The following is a 19942-nucleotide window of genomic DNA, read 5'->3' as shown; positions in this document are numbered from 1 at the left end:
TGTTATAAATCTCTTTACAATCCAGCCTGTGCCCTTGAACCCATCGTGTTTTAAAGCACTCTCACTTTGCATAGTTAAAATGTTGCTGTTAAAGGATCAGAAGTGGACTATAGGATTTTCAGGACTTTAGCATCTCTGTTGTATATGATCTACTGTATTTGCTTTCCAACACATTATGCCAGAGCGTAGCACGAACACTTCTAGAAACTGCAAAAACTTGGAGTGTTTGTGGAGGTGGGTGGGATGACGAGTGCCATACTGATGAGTGCCTTCTTATCCTGCTGCCAGCAGGTTTATAAATCAGGATCACCCATGAGTTAGTGTTACCCCAAAACCCCATATTCATTCAAGCAAGGTGCAAGTGGCACCTTTATACTCTTATTTCTTTTGTAGTGGAAAGATGTTGCTGAATTTGGTTACCTAAAATTCAAATGAAATTTGGAGGGGAAGAGAGAAATCATCCCATGACTGTACCTGTAGTACTCCTCCCAGTGCTTTTGTAGTTGTTTCATTAACAGAATTTCACCCATAGAGTGTTAAAGAAACAGCTAGTGCTCTGACACATGGTTGAGGGGAAAAGATCTGGGGACCAGAGGTCTCTGGGTGTTAAGCTTAGCTATATTTAAACACAGTATGAAGTAAGTGTGCAAAATTTTGCAGTGAGTTTACATCTTTTGCAGCCTCATTGATTCTAGTGAGAGTGTACTGAGTATAAATCAGTGCAGAATTTGGCCCCATGTGTGTGGTATACATTTAACTGCCAGGCTTATGGCACTTCAGCAATTATGCTATTATAGGTCTATTTGTTATTGTACTTTAAATGTGTTCACTGCTCCCTCAGACAAATAATCACTTTGTAAACATTTTGTTTTACCGTGTTTTTGAGGGAAGAAGTAATTTTATTGTCTGTCATTCACAGGAGCACTTGATCTTCACAGTTTGTCTGCATTATGAATATCCAGGAATAGATGATTCCCTGGATGAAAGGAAGGAGGTTAATGTTGGGAAGCCTCTTATTGCTAAATTAGGCATTCATCATGGATTTGAGGAAAATTGTTGCATGTCTAACAGACCTTTCCATACTCAAGCATCCACTCCTGTGGCAGCTGAATACTACCTCTCTCCTAATCACTGTCAACCAAATTCCTACCCAGGTGTTCACCATCCAAACTCTGCTCATTCAGACCATTTCAGGCAGCCAGAAGCATGCCATTGCAATGCGACTTTGAATGTGCGAACTTCAAGACAAGAAGTATGGACTTGCTCATCCCACATAAGAAAGAATAATATACCAGTAGAGACAACTGATGACACTGTTGACCTGGGATTCAGCTTCTCCAACAGCCTCAGATTATCTAAAAAGCAGTAGCTATCATCTCTGCAGAATGTACAGGAGCATCAATCCTGGGCTAAGGCACTCCAGTACTGATTGTACATTCTCTGTGGTGTGTTCATGTTTTGAGAGAAGGCAGTACTGGGAATTGTGGGTTGGATATGGATTAGTATAGTCTCTCCTTGGAAACTTCTCAGATCCAAAGAGACAAGAATGGAATATAAACTAATTCTTCACTCCTGAATTTTTTTCAGTAGTGAAGATGGGTGTGGGGTAATCATGGGGAGCTGGTGGCAGGAGAGATGGGGTGGAGAGAAGCTTGAGCTGGGTACATGGGAGCCCCACAGGAACTAACCAGCAGGCACCCTGTTATTGGCTGCAACTGTGCCAGCCAGCAAAAGAACAGAGCATCAAGCATGTAGCATTGAGATGAAGTTGCATGTTTGTGGTGGGGAGGAGATGCACAGCAGAGGCCTTGTTCTTGTATCACAGGCTCTCTAGGAATACTGAATCCTTGATCTCCAGCTGTTGCTGACATGTTTCTATAATGACACATCCGTCTTAAAAGGCATGCATAATTGACCTGTTTCTAATCTTGATTTTTAGTTTACAAAGGGATCAGTTTTCCTGTGCAAAAACAAAATGGAAAAAATAGAGGAGAAGAGAGGGAGAGGGAAAGCAGTAAAAAGCATGTCCACATTAATGAAACTAAGCCATATGTATACTTTATAAATGTAATTAAAATAGCATAGTAATCACTAAATGATAAATAGATTTTTAGACTTTCCTGTTCTAACCTGCACCATCAGTTGAGTTTAACATTCTAATTTTCCTTTTATTTAAAAAATGGGAACTTCCAATTCCTTTAAAAGTGATAGATTCTAGGACTGGAAGGGACCTCGAGAGGTCATAGAGTCCAGTCCCCTGCCCTTATGGCAGGACCAAAATGTCTGTGTGCAAGCAGAGCATGTCATACCATTCATAGATTCCAAGAGTAGTAGGTACCATTGTGATCTAGTCTGACCTTCTTTATAATACAGGACATAGAATGTTCCCAAAATAATTCCTCTTTGAACTGGAATATGTCTTAAAAAACTAATCCATTTTTTATCTTAAATTTGTCCGTGATGGAGTATCTACCTTAACCTTTGATAAATTGTTTCAGTGGTTAATTGCCCTCACTGTTTAAATTTTTGCACCTTATTTCCAGTCTGAATTTGTCTAGCTTTAACTTCCAAATGTTAGATCTTATTATGATTACTAGGCTGAAGAGCCCATTATCAAATATCTGTTCCCCAGGTAGATACTTATAGACTGTGATGAAGTCATCCCTTAACCTTCTTTTTGTTCAACTAAACAGATGGAGCTCCTTGAGTCTATCACTGTAAGGCTTGTTTTGTAATGCTTTAATCATTCTCATGTTCTTTTGTGAGCCCTCTCCAATTTATCAACATCCTTCTGTGGAACCTTGATGTCCAGTGCTTGGAAGAAATCAACAGATGACTGAAGAGCAGTGGGCTCAAGCTCAATGCAGGAAAGACAAAAGCATTGGTGGCAGGAAGGGGGAAAATGTTTTCAAGAATGGGCAAATAAAGTAATCTTGCCAATTATTAAGGACACTATACCACAAATCACTGAGGTGGAATGAAGCTACAGAATCATGCTGGATGCCTCACTACAGATTGTTAGAGTGGTGAGAAACTCCTTCTTGCACCTTTGGGATCAAATATTTGGAAGCTCTTCCAAAGTGTTACAGCTTTGTTGCTAACTGACTTCTGAAGAGATGACCGTTTCCTCTCCAGGACTACCACTAGGTTTACATTTTTAAAATAAGCGTTACCCCATTTGTTGTTTTGGAGTAGAGATATGAGGCTAAATTTAAGCCCTAAGTTTGTTTAGCATTAATATAAGCGCACATTAACATAGAGGCCTATATTCAGTCTGGCAAGACCTGGTAAAAGCAGGAGTAATTTGTGCCTGATGTATGATGGCTGGGTGAGGATTTGAGCTAAAATATGTGAATGATGCTCCTGCACACCAGGCTCTGCTCTGGAATCATACACACGCCTGCTGTGGTGTTGCAAAAAGTAGCCCTGCACGTTCCCCTCGAGGCCAAAACTAGTTCCTTTCTTATTTTCCAAATAAAAATCTTACCCACTCCCCAGCTACCTAATGCAAACTCATCCAAGTGATATGAAGGATAAGAATCTCATACAAGTCAGGCTGCAAAAGGTGTGAGAGACATATGCAGAGGCACTATTGCACAAACATTCCATGTTAGGCACCAATCTTGATATTTACAGTGCACTAGCACACCTGTGTGTAGCTTTTGTTGATGTCAACAAGATTCTGTCCTGCCTCAGTGAATTGTAGGATCAGGGCCATAGGTTTCATACTCATTACTAGAACTAAAGCTGCAGGGATTTACCCTTAATTTGATGTGTGGCTGGAAACTAGTTTCAAAGCAATGAGATATTTTGTGATACTTTAGAAATCTATCTTGGTGCTCTGAAAGTATATTAAAAAACCATGAGATCGCTATTCAAGTGGATTCTTATCTGTGGTCATAAATCAGCCTCATTCCTCTCTAGTAATGTTGCTAACAGGTTGAGTAGCTGTGCATTTCATTTTTTCCTTTGTACAGTATATGCAATTATTAAATAACTTCTGTGTTAGTAAAATTTTTGCAGAACTTCACAATAAATGAAAAGGTAGGAAAAAATAAAGGATGAATCATTGCTTAAGAATAAATGCTTATTGGTCTTGATAAGCTACATCAGGGGTAGGCAACCTACGGCACACGTGCCGAAGACGGCACACAAGCTGATTTTCAGTGGCACTCACACTGCCCGGGTCCTGGCCACCGGTCCAGGGGGCTCTGCATTTTAATTTAATTTTACATGAAGCTTCTTAAACATCTTGAAAACCTTATTTACTTACATACAACAATAGTTTAGTTATATATTATAGACTTATAGAAAGAGACCTTCTAAAAACTTGAAAATGTATTACTGGCACGCAAAACCTTAAATTAGAGTGAATAAATGAAGACTCGGCACACCACTTCTGAAAGGTTGCTGATCCCTGAGCTACATTAAAGATTCCATTTAAAATGCTGCACAGGTTTAGGTGGAACACATCCAAGCTCTTCAGATAGGTGGTCATTGAACAAAGATATAGTTTAGAGGGGAGGAGTTAGTCTTGTAATTCTATGGTCCTATTATAAAACAAATTCTGTTATCTGATATTTTCACTGGAATATTGAGTAGACTCTACATATGGTAATTCTACATAGTGATGGAAATAATGAATGTCTCTAATCCCACTTGGAAATGGTTAATAGCATTATTGTATGTAGGTGTTTAATGAAAATCTAAATTCATCTGTGTTGAAAGATGGCTATTCCCTAGTGTCAGTTACCTCTGTTAATGTATTATTTATTTACTAAATGACAAACAACTTAACATAAATGCAAATAGACTGTAGTTTTTAGTCTTCTCTGGAAGAGTATAAAATAGTGAAACGTTTTCTGATTTTTGAAATATACCTGTGCATTTATTATTGTACAAACTGATTTTTACATGAAAATTATAGCTTGAGATACAATGTAGTACAATAGGATACTTATCTAAAAGTTTGTCATAGTTTTATTGTTCATATTACAATTTTTAATTTTTTCTACTGTTGCAATAAAATGTAATTCACAAAAAGTTTTATACAGTAGCTTGTGTCCCTTTTCTCTTCCTTTCAAACTTCAGTTAAAGACAGTGCAAATCATAGAAATAGTGACTAGAAAAGAGAACTTAAAGTCAAGAATGGCACCTATATCTTCTGGTGACTGTCACAGAAATAGGAAGAGTTCTATTCCTGCATGGCACAGCTCATTGCATGGCCAATTCTGCAAAATTAGCAAGTGTTTTTGGATGCCTGGTTTTGACCAACTTTAGAGACAGGTTGAGCCTGAGTATCTGAATGAAATTCCCCTTAGCTTCAGCTGGAGTTGTATGTGATCAGTACCTCCTGAAAATCTGGCCCCTGTAGGTATCTCAAGTTGGACACCCAAAACTGGAGGCCCTGTTTGCACACTTAGAGTTTATCATCTTTGTATCTCAGTTTCCCCAGCTACAAATAGAATAGATAGTTCTTGACCACTTTTTAGCGGTGTCCAGGCTTAACTGATTGATACATGTAAAGCTTTTTGAGATATTTCAATAAAAGGTGCTAAAGAAGTTAAAATTATTATTTAATAAGACTTACGAAATTGGCGGGAGCCAGACAAGACTCTTGTGTGTGCGTGTGCGCACACTCGTGCACACACATTTACAGGGTATGCTAGTTCATTGAACAGGAAGGGTTTCCAGAGGCAGATCTATCTGAGTGAAGTGGAACTGACCCTGGGCAAGCAGCCACAAGTGGAAGATGGGAAGTGGAAGGTCATGATTTTAAATTTGTTCATGATGGAGTATCTACTATAACCTTTGATAAATTATTTCAATAGTTAATTACCCTCACTGTTTAAAAATTTACACCTTTTTCCAGTCTGACTTTGTCGAGCTTTAAATGTTGAACCTTGTTATACCTTATGTGAATTTTGGATTTGCTACTTCCACTTTAGAGGGTGTACCAGTTAGGGGTTAAAAGGTAGTGTGATGTTATTGACTATGTAACAATTACAACTGTGTGTACACATGGGGAAACACCCACCAGACAGTATGCAATCAGTCTGGATGGGCCATTAGGAAGGACAATAAGACTTTGAAGATACTAATCTTCCTCCTTCCTGAGAAGTTTCCTGAGATGCTGCTTTTGACATTGCAGGGTCAGGTGATCATGTCACCTGGTACTACACCCATCTTGGACTTCATGTTTTTCCATTAAGAGGGAGTGCGGGGCAAACTGGGAAACAAAGGATTCCCACCATATGCCAATCCTATTTAAGGCTGGGGAGTGAGTTAATCTTGGTTCTTCTCCACTGGCTCCCTGCCCAAGACTGCTGAAAACACCTGGAGAAACAAGGAACTAAGCTGGGGGAGGGCAGGGGCTGAACCCAAGTGAGAAAGATCTAGCCTGTAAAAGCAATACTTTGGAGATTTCAGCTGCAAGCAGTGCAGTTTACTTTCAAGAAATTCTGCAACCTGCATGAAACAACTTTTCAGGTGAGAATTTGCTAATATTAACCAGTTAATTTAGTGTAATAAGCTTAGTTTGTGTGTTTTATTTAGTTGCTCAGTGATCTGCTCTGTTCTGTTTGCTATCCCTTATAATCACTTTAAATCTACCTTTTGTAGTTAATAAACTTTTTTCTTTATTCTAAAACCCAGTTTGTGCAATTCATAACTGGGGGAGGGGGCAAAAGGCTGTGCATGTTTTCCTCCACATTGAGGGAGGGAGCGAATTTCATGAACTTCCGCTGTATAGATCTCTATACAGTGCAAGACAATATAATTTTGGGTTTACACTCCAGAGGGTGTGTGCACTTGAGTGATGAGCAATCCCTGAGCTGAGTCTTCTGACACAGCTGATTGCAGACTGTGAGATTCTACAGTTGGACGTGTCCCTACCTGTGTGTGTGCGTGCCTGGCACAGCAGGACCGAGTGAGGGAGCTCAGACTGGTGAAATGGGCGGGCTCAGTGGTACCCCAGAAGGTGGTCCAACCCGTCGCTGGTAGAACTAGTAGTAAAGTTCTGGGTTCTATTCCCAGCTCTGCCTGGGCATTATATGACTTCGGACAGGTGAGTTAACTTCCCTGAGGTTCAGTTTCACATCTGTAAAACAAGGGTAGTAACTACGGGAGGTGAACAGAAACCTGGAATTTTGACTCAATGAAAATATTGGAGGAAAATGTCAGCTTTCCATGGAAATTTGATTTTTTCATTAAAAAAACCTGAAAGATTGTTTTTCAGGTTTTTAACAAAAAGCCTAAATTCTCCACAGGAAATGCCTCATTTTCTGACACTTAACTACGTCATGGAAATGTGGTGAGTAAAAGCTGTATATTAGAGCTGGCTGGGAAACTGTATTTCACTTCTGTTTTTTAAAAAAATCCTGTGATGTTTTGGAAAGCATTTTGTCCTAAATCAGGACAAAGAGTAAAAACCTCGGGGGGAGGGGGAGGGGAGAGTGATATTTCAGAAGTGAAATTCTGCAATATTTTGTTTTGAAAATACTGAAATGCTCCTGCAGGGGGGATGATTTTTGTTGTTTCTGAAATGAAATCTGCTATCCCAAGCACCCTGGACGCCTCCCAAGCTTCCCCACCAGAAGGGCTGCGCTATGGGTGTTGGGGAGGGCACTGAACAGGTGGGTGAGCTCAATGGAAACCTGCCAGGAATTCATCAGAAGGTTAATTGAATTCAAATTGTTCCACAGAATGTTTGGGACTTCGAATGGGCATTATCTAAAGGAAAAATGTTTCATTAGGAAACCTCCGACCAGATCTAGTGTATATTACCATTTATTACATGAGTGCCCATTCAAGGACTCTGTTCAGCACTTGTTCCTCAGGCAAAACTCCTGTTGACTCAATTCAGCATTTTGCCTGAGTGAAACATGCTGTGTGTGTCCTTTAATGACACTAAATTACCAGCAGTAGAATTTTTTTTTTTTTAAACTTAAGACTGAAACCTACCTACTAGGATTTCTGTAAGTTTGTATTTTATATGCAGAATGAAGGCAAACTTTTTTTAAAAAATGTTATGTTTTCTGTTTAGGATAATCAGCTAAGGAACAAATGAGTTTCTTTACATTAATGCAGTGGTGCAATGTGACTGTAGAATGTTACGTAACAAGATGGTGGAAACATTAAACACAAACTAAAAGTCTGTAAAGAAGGAAAACTGCTCTGGTGCTGCTTGGACACACTGGTGAGGAAAGGCAGTTCCCGTGTGTGAATTTCTTCTCCAGCTCTCCCACGCTGGAGTGGACTGAGACTACACGCAAAATCGTGGCCCTATTGACACCATTGGCAAACCTCCCATTGATTTCAATTCGGCCAAGATTTCACTGTGTGTTTTAAGTGGCATGGCCTAGAGAAATGATCATGCAACAGGGTGTGATGTTATCTGATTAAAATATGACTATATAGAGCATGGTTATAATCCCTATTCTATATTTGCAGGAAATCTTGTACAAAGGTTGTCAAGTGAGGTGTCTATGAAAAGGGTATGATTTGCTGGTTATGATTATGCTCTCTGCATATATCATTTTTGTATTGGACGTTATATAAGTATTGGCTCTATACCTGGATTTCAAGTGTTTGCTCATGGGGTCCCGCCCACAAGATAGCTAGCTAGCACATCTTGGAAGGACTAGTCAAATTGAGTGACCCATCAAAAGAACATTTAACTGACAATGGACCATGGGAGACGCCCATCTACACTTGATGGAATTTCCTGCTGTAACTACGTGAAATGCATGGACATGGGACTTGCCCCCATATGACTCCAAACTCCATCTTGTTGCTGTAACTTTCCACAATAAGAACAATGGAATCCCATCCAAATGGCAAAAGCTATAAAAGGCCCTGGAAACACCTCCATTTTGTCTTCAGTCCTGCTTCTTACCTCTGGAGGAACTTTGCTACAAACTGAAGCTCTGAACAAAGGACTGGCAGTCAGTATCAAGCAGAGTGCCCCAGGGGTCGGTCCTGGGGCCGGTTTTGTTCAACATCTTCATTAACGATCTGAATGATGGGATGAATTGCACCCTCAGCAAGTTTGTGAATGACACTAAGCTGGGGGGAGAGGTAGATATGCTGGAGGGTAGGGATAGGGTGCAATTTAGCCTCAGCCTTTGCTCATGATGATGGCCATGTTCCTGTCTGATGGCAGTGCTGGTGCTTAGTTCTGCCTCTGCTTTTATAGGTAAATGTTCTCCTCCTGTATATCTTAATACAGGAAAGAAATTGCCAATGGGGCCCATAACTTAGAACACAAGCAATGAATTAACTAGTCAGCTAGTCCTATATACACCGCTTTCTCTGTTACTCTGCTTAATGCTCTCTGTTTCTCTTATTTAGACATGTGTTCTGGGGCAGGGGTAGGGGATGTGCCTCTTTGAAACCTCCATAGAGTGGCATCTAAGGTTACGGTACTATAGCAGGGGTGGGCAAACTTTTTGGGCCGAGGGTCACATCTGGGTGAGGAAATTGTATGCAGGGCCGGGGTTTGGGGTGTGGGGGGGACTGTGGTGTGCAAGAAGGGGCTCGGAGCACGGGATTGGGGCAGAGGAGGGGTGTAGGGCATACGAGGGGGATCAGGGAAGGGGGTTGGTGGGTGAGCTGCAGGAGGGGTTGAAGTTCTCATAGACTCATAGACTCATAGACTTTAAGGTCAGAAGGGACCATTATGATCATCTAGTCTGACCCCCTGCATGCTGCAGGCCATAAAACCGTCCCTACCCCTTCCCTGGACTCTGCTGTTGAAGTCCCCAATCCTGTTTTAGGTGACTTCAATCGGCAGAGACCCTCCTGCTAGAGATCCCTGCCCCATGCTGCGGAGGAAGGCGAAAAACCTCCAGAGGCTCGGCCAATCTGCCCTGGAGGAAAATTCCTTCCCGACCCCAAAAATGGCGATCAGTCAGACCCCGAGCATATAGGCAAGAGTCACCAGCCTGACCCCTGTCAGCCATTATACGATTTACCTACCATTGTTTGGTTTTCCTTGACTACTATGTTTTACCATTAAACCATTCCCTCCATAAATTTATCTAACTTAATCTTAAAACCAGACAGGTCCGTCGCCCCCACCGTTTCCCTCGGAAGGCCGTTCCAATATTTCACCCCTCTGACGGTCAAAAACCTTCGTCTAATTTCAAGCCTGAACTTCCCCACGACCAGTTTATATCCATTCGTTCTCGTATCCACATTAGTACCACTTACCTAAAGTCATTCCAGTGTTCACTGGGGTCAGGGCAGGCAGGGAGCCTGCCCTGTCCCCGGCCCTGTGCCGCTCCAGGAAGTGCTGCGGCCCCTGGGGGAGGTCGGAGGGCTCTGCGTGTGCTGCCCTTGCTGTGCCACCAGGTACCTCCCCCGAAGCTCTCATTGGCCGCAGTTCCCCATTCCCGGCCAATGGGAGCTGCGGGGGGAGGTGCCTGGAGGGAAGGGCAGTGCATATGGAGCCTTCTGCCCCCGGCCCGGGGGCCGCTTCTGAGAGCAGCACCAGCCCGCGGTGCCACGGGGGGCAATCCTGCGGGCCGGATCCAAAGCCCTGAGGGGCCGGATCCAGCCCGCGGGCTGTAATTTGCCCACCCCTGTACTATAGGAAGATTTAACAGGAAGGATTCTTTCTGCCATTAACAAATCTCTCCTACCATGCTTTTAAGCATTTAACATGTGCAGTAGAGATGTCAAAACAATTGTCACACTGCAAATCCATTGAATGTCCAGAATGTTTGATTGGAACTCAAAACAAGTTGAGTCTGGTTGCAGGGCAGATTAAGGAACTGCTTTAATCTCGCCTTTGGCCTAATTCAGACCAGGAAGCTTCTTACATAAGACTTTCAGTCTCGGGCACCACATTTACCTATAAAAGCTGGAGTGTAGGACACAGCCGCAAAGCCAGTGAGTACGAATTAATATTGGAGTTACTGGAATACAGAAAATAGCAACATATATTGGGACAAATTCTGTCCTCAATTAAGCCTGTGTAGCTCAATGACCTTGTTAGTTTTTAATGGCCTCAGGTGATCAGATATCCATTTTATGTCTCATTCAAAAGATGACATTTCCAGCAGCATGGGGCATTGGTACTGCACTGAGTCAGAGGGCAGAGTACCACCTTCTGAATCATTGATACTATTTCCTGCAGCACCCAGGTGTTACCACGCAATCCAAGTGTTCTTCCTACTTAACTTGAGATCCATCTGAATCTCTGCAAAAAGTGGTTCAGCTGCATGTACGTTTCACGTTTACTCTATGCGTATTTCTGCAAGTGACACTGCTATTAATTAGCTGCCTTCCTTTAGAGACTGCCCCAAAATAGCCTCAGACATGAGCACAATTTTGTCTTACCTTTCAGTAGGCTGTCTCCATTAAGCAATCCCTCAGTGGTTGCTTGAGCCAAGTTCCACTGTATTGCTGATGCTGTTTTTGTTCATCTTGTGGCAGCCAATTAACTGTTGTAACAATTTCCCTGCATTAAGCATCAGAACTACTTTTATATCATCGTTAATTACTGAACACTATGGGCATATTGTCCTTCAGTGTAAACCCAGTTTTAAATAGTACAAAGTAAAATCTTTCCAATTCCTAGAATACATTATGAAGATGTACCAGATTGAGGTATCGTTAAAGGAGATTTTGGAACAAATTGATAAACTAAACAGTAATAAGTCACCAGGACCAGATGGTATTCACCCAAGAGTTCTGAAGGAACTCAAATGTGAAATTGCAGAACTACTAACTGTAGTGTGTAACCTATCATTTAAATCAGCTTCTGTACCAGATGACTGGAGGATAGCTAATGTGATGTCAATTTTTAAAAAGGGCTCCAGAGGTGAACCCAGCAATTACAGCCCAGTAAGCCTGACTTCGGTACCAGGCAAACTGGTTGAAACTATAGTAAAGAACAAAATTGTCAGACACAGATGAATATCATTTGTTGAGAAAGAGTCAACTTGGTTTTATAAAGGGAAATTGGTGAGACATAATCTGCTAGAATTCTTTGAGGGGGTCAACAAGCAGGGGTCGCGAGTTGAATAGGCCTGTGGTGCCCGGACTCCAAGAATATTCAGGGCCCGGGGACCTGGCTCCATCAGTGTTCGGCCCTGCCTGCTGCCTGGCTCCCCCAGCCCTGCCTGCTGCCCCCGCACGCCTCTCCCAGAGCGACCTCCGCCTGCCACCGCTGCACACCTCCCCTGGGCCCCAGAACATCCCTGTCTGAAGCAGGCGGGCGGCTGCCCTGCCACTCTGCGCTGTGCTCCCTCGCCGCCGCTGGCCACAGCTGCTTAAGGCCACAACACAAGAGCGGTGCCGGTGGCAGGCTGAGGCAGCTGCTGCACTTGAGGAGGTGAGGAGGTGCACACATGATTGGTACCCCACCTCTCCCCTGGTACCTACTGGGAGGCGATGCTGAGGGAGCTTCCAGGAGACAGAGTCTGGACCTCACTTGAGAAGCTGCTGGGGCTTGGGCGAGTTTCCAACCCTGTGATCCACGTCCGTTTCTCTCCCCCCCCCCCCCCCCATCCTGCCCCACGATGGGCAAAGGGCAGCCCCATCCCCCGTGAGGCTATGGTGAGGGGCAGCAGGCTGCAGCAGGGCCACGTGTGAGGGCAGCCCCTTCCCCTGTGGCACCACCCACCACAGGGGAGGCGAGGGGGCTTCCTGGACCTGAGCAGCTGGGGCTTGGGTGAGTGTCATGACACTCTGTGCCGCCGCCCCCACAGTCACCACTCCTGCGCCACGCTGGCAAGGGGCAGTCCCATCCCCCAATGAGGCTACAGTGAGGGGCAGCAGCAGGGGAGGAGATGCACATGTGATGGCAGCCTCCCCCCCCACCCCGGCACCCACCATATGGGAGGCGAGGGGGCTTCCTGGATCTGAGAGGGGCTCTAGGAGCACATGCAGTGATGGTGGTGCAGGGTGAGTGTGCTGTCAGGGGGGAAGAGGGCGACCCCTCCCCTGGAGCTTGCTGCTGCCAGTGGGGAGAGGGTTGGGGGAGTCGTCTTCTTTGGCCCTAGCCCTGGGGCAGCCTGTCTGCACCCCAAACTCCTCCCCAGCTGTGCCCCACCCCAGAGCCCTCACCCCCCTGCACCCCAACCCTCAGCCCCAGCCCTGAGCCCCCTCCTGCATTGTGAACCCTTCAACCCCAGCCCCCCAGAGCCCTCGCCTGAGGGGAAAAGACACGCAACTTAAATTCAGTGGTCAGTTTGGGGTATGATCGTGTTTAGCACAATTCTTGATTATTTTACACCCTTTAAAGTATATAATTGGTTGTATAAGGGTACAACAAAATAAAATGTAGTGAAGCAGGTGAGCGTTGCTTCTGACTTTCCACTTTTAATCCCTTGTAATCTTGTAGCACCGGTGCATTGCAGCTTCATTTTATCCCAGCAACAAACTCTTGATTTGTAGGACCAGTAACAATCAACAATGGATAAATTCTTAATCAAGTTACCCAGAGAAAAAGGAAGACAAGGGTAATTCATCAAGTGACGGCCTGAGTTCAACACCCAGCTTTCAAACTGAAAGTTATAGAAAAGAAGGATGTGGCAAATCTACAAGATAAGAAAAGGAGTTTTCAGCAATCTTGGCTATCAAGATTTATGTGGTTGGAGTACAATAGCGAATTAGACAGAGCTTTTTGCTCAGTCTGCAAAAACTGTTCTAAAAAGAAGATCTTAATATTTTCTATGAAGGCCGAACCAACGTTTATTTCAAGATTGGAGACACGCATTGCATGGTTTTACATCACATGAAAAATCCTCCTGTCACAAGGAAGCGGTAATGAAGTATGCTACTCTGCAATCACAGATACATGGTTCTGAACTAATGTTGGCCAGTTACAGAAAAGAATCACAATCAGCTAGGAATGCACTGCACAAAACTTTTATCAGTGTTCAGTACCTAGCTCAACAAGGAATAGCATTACATGGACCTAATGAGTGATTCAAATTTGAAGCAGCTCGCAGTATGCATTCAGAGGAACTGAGGCAGTGTCTTAGTTGCACAAAATACAAGTGGCTGTCACATGAGGTTATTAATGAAATAATTGAAACGATGGCGTTAAGACCAATTGCGCAAAAGATAAAGGCTTCAAAGTTTTCCACCATTGTAATGGATGAGACTACTGATTTGTCAAAAGAACAAGTAAGTTTTTCTTTAAGGTTCTTCTCTAGTGAAGACTGGGAGATTTATGAGGAGTTTATTAGGTTTTACCAAACTGACGCAATAGCTGCTGCTTCTCTTTTCAAAATTGTGGAAGACACGCTTCTCAGATGCGGTTTGCCTTTTTCTGATTGCTGGGGGCAGTGTTCCAACGGAGCCAGTAATGTGTCCGGCAAATGTACTGGGGTCCTAGCCAGAGTGGAGGATCAAGAGCCGAGAGCGGAATTTGTGGACTGTGCTGCAAGTTCCCTTAACCTTGCCACACAGGATGCCTTGCATAATATTCTAGAATGTCGTGATATGTTTTCAATGGTGAAAGATCTCATCAGTGCCTTCAGGGAGTCACCAAAGCGTGTGGCGGCATTCAGAGAGTTTCAGAATGAAGGGGAGCCTTCTTTACAACATTGTGCCCAACAAGATGGACACTAAGGATCAGTAGCATTTAATCATTGTGCCACAACTCCGAGGCCCTGATGAACTGCCTCGATGAATTTAGGTACTCTTCTGATGAATTTGGCTCAAAATGTAGTGGATTCTCGAAGCAACTTCAATCTTTTTCAACGTACTTTACGCTAACGGCTCTTGTGAAAGCCATGGGGGCCTGTAGAAGAAGCTAATGCAAAAATTCAAAGCCCAAACATGTCATTGAGAAGCGTTATGGAGGAAGTTGGCCTGTTGCAAGAGGTGTTGAGCGGGATGCACACAGACTCGTCATACAATCACTTCTGGGAAACAACAGTAGAGAAGGCAAGAAATCTTTATTTAGATTACCTTACACTCCCGAGAAAATGCAAGCCACCGAGATGGCTCAACCGTGGAAGCCTTCCTCACACCTTCAGTGACCCCCGAAGAGTATTTTCGTCAAATATATGTTGGGATCATTGATGCTTGCAAAGTTGCCATTGAACAGAGGTTTTCAACAGAAAGCTTTACATTCGCAGCAAAATTGGAGAAGCATATAACTGATGCAGCAAATGGCTCAAAACAGGACATTGTCCCAATAAGTGAAGCATTCCATGGTGACATTAACATGGAGAGGCTCTCTTCATTTAAAAATGTTGTGATATTTGCAGATTGAGAAATTGCCAGCTTAATTCAGTGAGCGAAGTGAAGCAATTTCTGAAACAAAATGAAGGCTTGAGTGACATTGTCAGAAATTACAATTCTCCTGAAATTATTCTATACAATTCTGACTACAACCTGCACCATAGAGTGAGCATTCAGTTGCCTGCACAGACTGAAAAATTATTTGCGAACCACCATGGGCCAAAAATGTCTAAATCACTTGGCATTTCTGCACACTCATAATAACTCAACCTCTAAATTGGACATTGCAAGTCTCCTGGATGACTTCATTTCAAGAACTGAACAACAACGGAAAGTGTTTGCTGCCTCCCGAAGAACATCACAAAAGAAGGGGCTATATTGTTTTAATTTTAGAAAGTATTTGCTTTTGAAGGTTATTGATCCAAGAATGCTTTGTTGTGTCCGTATTCAAAGTATTAATAAAATTAATATTCTTAATTAAATAAATTTCTTACGATAGTGATATTGTGCAATATAGGGAAACTATTAAACGCTTACTGTTTCGAAACCATTTTTACAGTATTTTAAAAATATTTATCGGCTTACGAGGCGGGGGGGACTTAAACCCATTCTGGACACCACCAAAAATTATACAAATCTGCCGCCCCTGTCAAAAAAGCATGTGAACAAGGGGGATCCAGTGGATATAGTGTACTTAGATTTTCAGAAAGTCTTTGACAAGGTCCCTCACCAAAGGCTCTTAAGCAAAGTAAGCTGTCATGGGATAAGAGGGAAGGTCCTCTCATGGACTGGTAACTGGTTAAAAGATAGGAAACAAAGGGTAGGAATAAATGGTCAGTTTTTGGAATAGAGAGAGGTAAATAGTGGTGTCCCCCAGGGGGTTGTACTGGGACCAGTCCTATTCAACATATTCATAAATGATTTGGGAAAAGGAGTAAATAGTGAGGTGGCAAAATTTGCAGATGCTACAAAACTACTCACGATAGTTAAGTCCCAGGCAGACTGCAAAGAACTACAAAAGGATCTCTCAAAACTGGATGACTGGGCAACAAAATGGCAGATGAAATTCAATGTTGATAAATGCAAAGTAATGCACATTGGAAAACATAATCCCAACTATACATATAAAATGATGGGTTCTGAATTAGCTGTTACCACTCAAGAAAGAGCTCTTGGAGTCATTGTGGATAGTTCTCTGAAAACATCACTCAATGTGCAGGGGCAGTAAAAAACAAACAAACTGAATGTTGGGCATCATTAAGTAAGGGAAAGATAATAAGACAGAAAATATCATATTGCATCTATATAAATCTATGGTACACCCACATCTTGAGTACTGCGTGCAGATGTGGCTGCCCCATCTCGAAAAAGATATATTGGACTTGAAAAAGGTTCAGAAAAGGGCAACAAAAATGATTACGGGTATGGAACAGCTTCTGTATAAAGGAGAGATTAAGAAGACTTGGGACTATTCAGCTTGGAAAAGAGACAACTAAGTGGGGGGAGATATAATTGAGGTTTATAAAATCATGACTGGTGTGGAGAAAGTAAATAAGGAAGTGTTATTTACTCCTTATAACACAAGAACGAAGGGTCACCAAATGAAATTAACAGACAGCAGGTTTAAAACAAAAGGAAGTATTTCTTCACAGAATGCAGAGTCAACCTGTGGAATTCTTTGTGAAGGCCAAGACTATAACAGGGTTCAAAAAAGATAAATTCATGGAGGATAGCTCCATCAATGGCTATTAGCCAGGATGGGTAGGGATGGTGTCCCTAACCTCTGTTTGCTAGAGGCTGAGAATGGGAGACAAAGGATGGATCACCAATGATTACCTGTTCTGTTCATTCCTTCTAGGGCACCCGGCACTGGCCACTGTCAGAAGACAGGATACTGGGCTAGATGGACCTTTGGTCTGACCCAGTATGGCCGTTCTTATGTTTTTAATGGTGATAGGTTTGTTTGTTTATTTTTGGTGTTCTGTTTTTTACTTAATTTACTAGCTATTTTAGTTTAAGTGCAGTTGACTATGGATTCAGCGAGCATGTTTCTACATTAGTTGTATTAAATGGCTTTTATTTATATTGTATCACTGTTGCAGTTTATCTGTACCAGGTTTATTTTAAAAGCCATTCAAAAAACCCACAACCCTTTCCCCTCACTTCTGTTTCCATGCACACCCAACACAAGAGACGGCAATTACTGTGAGGTTTGTGTTACCACAGCAACCATTCTCCACACATATTTTTGTCACTCGGAGGAGTTACAACACGGGAGGAAATGACTATGACTTCCTCCTCTGATCTTACTTAGAAATAATTTTAATCATTGTGTTGGCAACTTTGCGATTTTCTCATCAATTGAAACAAGTATGACGAGTCACTAATCCAGTATTTAATTTACTATACTGTACATACCACATGATATTAAGCTGCCTTATAAAATGTGCTTCCAGACACTAAGTATTTAACTACTCTAAATATACTATTACTATTTAATATGTGTATTAATGAAGCACCAACAATAGTGATATAGTTTTGAGATCCAGTGTCAAAACTCCTTTTGACTTCACTGTGAAAGTCCCCATTGTATCTGAACTGCATGTGGTTTGTGGAAGAAGAGGCATGTTATGATCCAGTGATCATTTCTGGTACAGCGGGTGTCAGGATTCTGGGTTCTGTCCCCAGCTATGGCACTGATTTCATTCCCAGGGACAAGTTACTTACTCCCTCTCCCACGAGTATCTGTAAATATTTCTTTCCCCCACAGGGTTGTGTGAAGTGCCTGAGATGCTCAGACAAAAGATGCTGTAATAGAGCAAATTATCATTAGTATTTTCTTATTGTTATGCAGAATTATAACCGAGCTGCGCCCACTGCACTGAGGGGGAGATCCTCAGCTGGTAAAAATGCTCGTTGTTCAAATTAAACGGATTTTGCTGAGTCAGTCCACTCTCGAATGGACTGATTTTGTACTTGATTCTGGGAAATGGGCCAAAACGTAAATGTAGGTGGGAAAGACATGCATGAAATGCAAAGCCAGGTGGAGTTACCTGTAAGCTCTAAACTGATCCCTGATGAGAAGTGACACCCTTTATACAAGATTGCCCTCATCCTTGTCCCTTCCTTCAAGGTCCCGAATCACAGTGGACCTTACTCTAGCCAAGCAGAACCTACATTAACTTTGAGGCCAGAAACATTTGCCAGCTTAGTTATGTTGGTTAGGGGGTGATTTTTTTGGAGACGTTTCTATACTGCCAAAAGCTCTGATGTGGATGCAGTTATAGCAGCATAAGTCTTTCTCTGGTACAGCTTATTTTGCTTGGGGAACATGTATAAGCTATGCTCACCTAAGCACCTTATTGCTGGGGGGAAAGTAACTTAAGGGACTTACTGGTGCACAGGGCCAGGGTCCGGTGTGTGTGTGTGGCTCAGGCAGAAGGGGTGGGGCCTCAGGCGGAAGGGGCGGGACCTTTACATTTCTGGGGCCTTTAAATCACTGCCACTACCCCGGGGCTCTAGCTGCAGTAGCAGCGGCCGGGAGCCCTGGGCCCTTTAAATCACTGCCGGAGCCCAGGGCCCTTTTAAATTTCTGGCCTGGGGAAGCTGTCCCCTGCTGGTATGGTCGGCTGTGTACCGGCTCTTGCCGGTATGCCGGACTGGACTGGCTTACTCTCACCTCTGCTTTTCTCTAGCTTTTCCCCAACACAGTACAAGCATGCTTCAGTCACTCCCACCTCACAAAACCCACCCTCGACCCTACCTGCCTCTTCAACTACCATCCCATATGTTTTCTCCCTTTAATCTCTAAGCTCATTGAAAGCTGTCTAGTGTGCCTCTCCTCCAGTTAATTTTAGACCCTCTCCAATACAACTTCTGCCCCTTGCTTTGCACTGAAACCATTCTCAGCAAAGTCTCTAATAACCTTTCCTAGACAAATCTCAGAACCAGTGTTCCATTCTCATCCTCCTTCAGCTAGCAGCCACCTTTGACACCATCAGCTATGCACTTAATCTTATCCTCCATTGGCTTCCAGGTCTCCCTGGACAGGATATTGGACCAGATGGACCATTGTTCTGACCCAGTATGGCCATTTTTATGTTCTATTTGGATTCTTCACAAATCTATCTCTCTGCTCCAAACCTTTCTTCTTCTGTCTTGCAGATGGTTTCACATAATCATTTCTAAGATATGGCCTTTCTCATCCATACACACAACTAAGACACTCCTCCATGATCTCATCTCCCATCTCAATTACTGCAACATCCTTCTCTCTGGCCCTGAAAAATGCATTTGTGCCCCACTCCTATCCATTTAGAATGCTTCTGCAAAGATCATTTTGCTAGCCTGTCTCTTTAACTATGTCACCCTCTTTGTATCTCTCCAAGGACTTCCCTCTTCTCTATCACATCACATGTAAGCTATTTGTCTTCACTTTCAAGGCCCCTCACAGCCTATCCCCCACTCTACTTATCTCTTATTCAGTACTGAAATATCAACTTCCTCAGATTGGCCTGTAACTCTCCTGTTAAATTTTCAAATAAACACCTGTAACATTGCCTGCAGTGAGTCAAGAGCACGAATACCAACCTAAGAGCAGACTGTTAGGAACCTGGGCACAAACCCCAAATTGCTTGTGAGTTCTATATTTAGATTTCACCAACCAGTTATCAAGTGTGAACTCCTCAGGTACTACAACAACCTTAACATGGAATCACAGACAGTCCCCTTGGGTACT

At 43.0% G+C, this 19942-nt stretch overlaps 1 protein-coding gene across 3 annotated transcripts in view; it reads left to right on the top strand.

Annotated features, from left to right (window-relative positions):
• MALT1 (MALT1 paracaspase) overlaps window positions 1–5047 on the top strand; it is a 68208-nt gene extending 63161 nt beyond the window's left edge. For all 3 annotated transcript variants that reach the window (XM_054033054.1, XM_054033053.1, XM_054033052.1), the window contains one exon: window positions 920–5047. In XM_054033054.1, coding sequence (XP_053889029.1) covers window positions 920–1369 — 450 coding nt within the window. In that variant the 3' untranslated portion in view covers window positions 1370–5047. The remainder of the gene's footprint in view (window positions 1–919) is intronic.
• Window positions 5048–19942: the final 14895 nt, after the last annotated feature.

This window comes from Malaclemys terrapin, chromosome 6, assembly GCF_027887155.1.
Source record: "Malaclemys terrapin pileata isolate rMalTer1 chromosome 6, rMalTer1.hap1, whole genome shotgun sequence".
NCBI classification, from domain to species: domain Eukaryota; kingdom Metazoa; phylum Chordata; order Testudines; family Emydidae; genus Malaclemys; species Malaclemys terrapin.
This window is presented reverse-complemented; position numbering and strand designations above follow the sequence as displayed.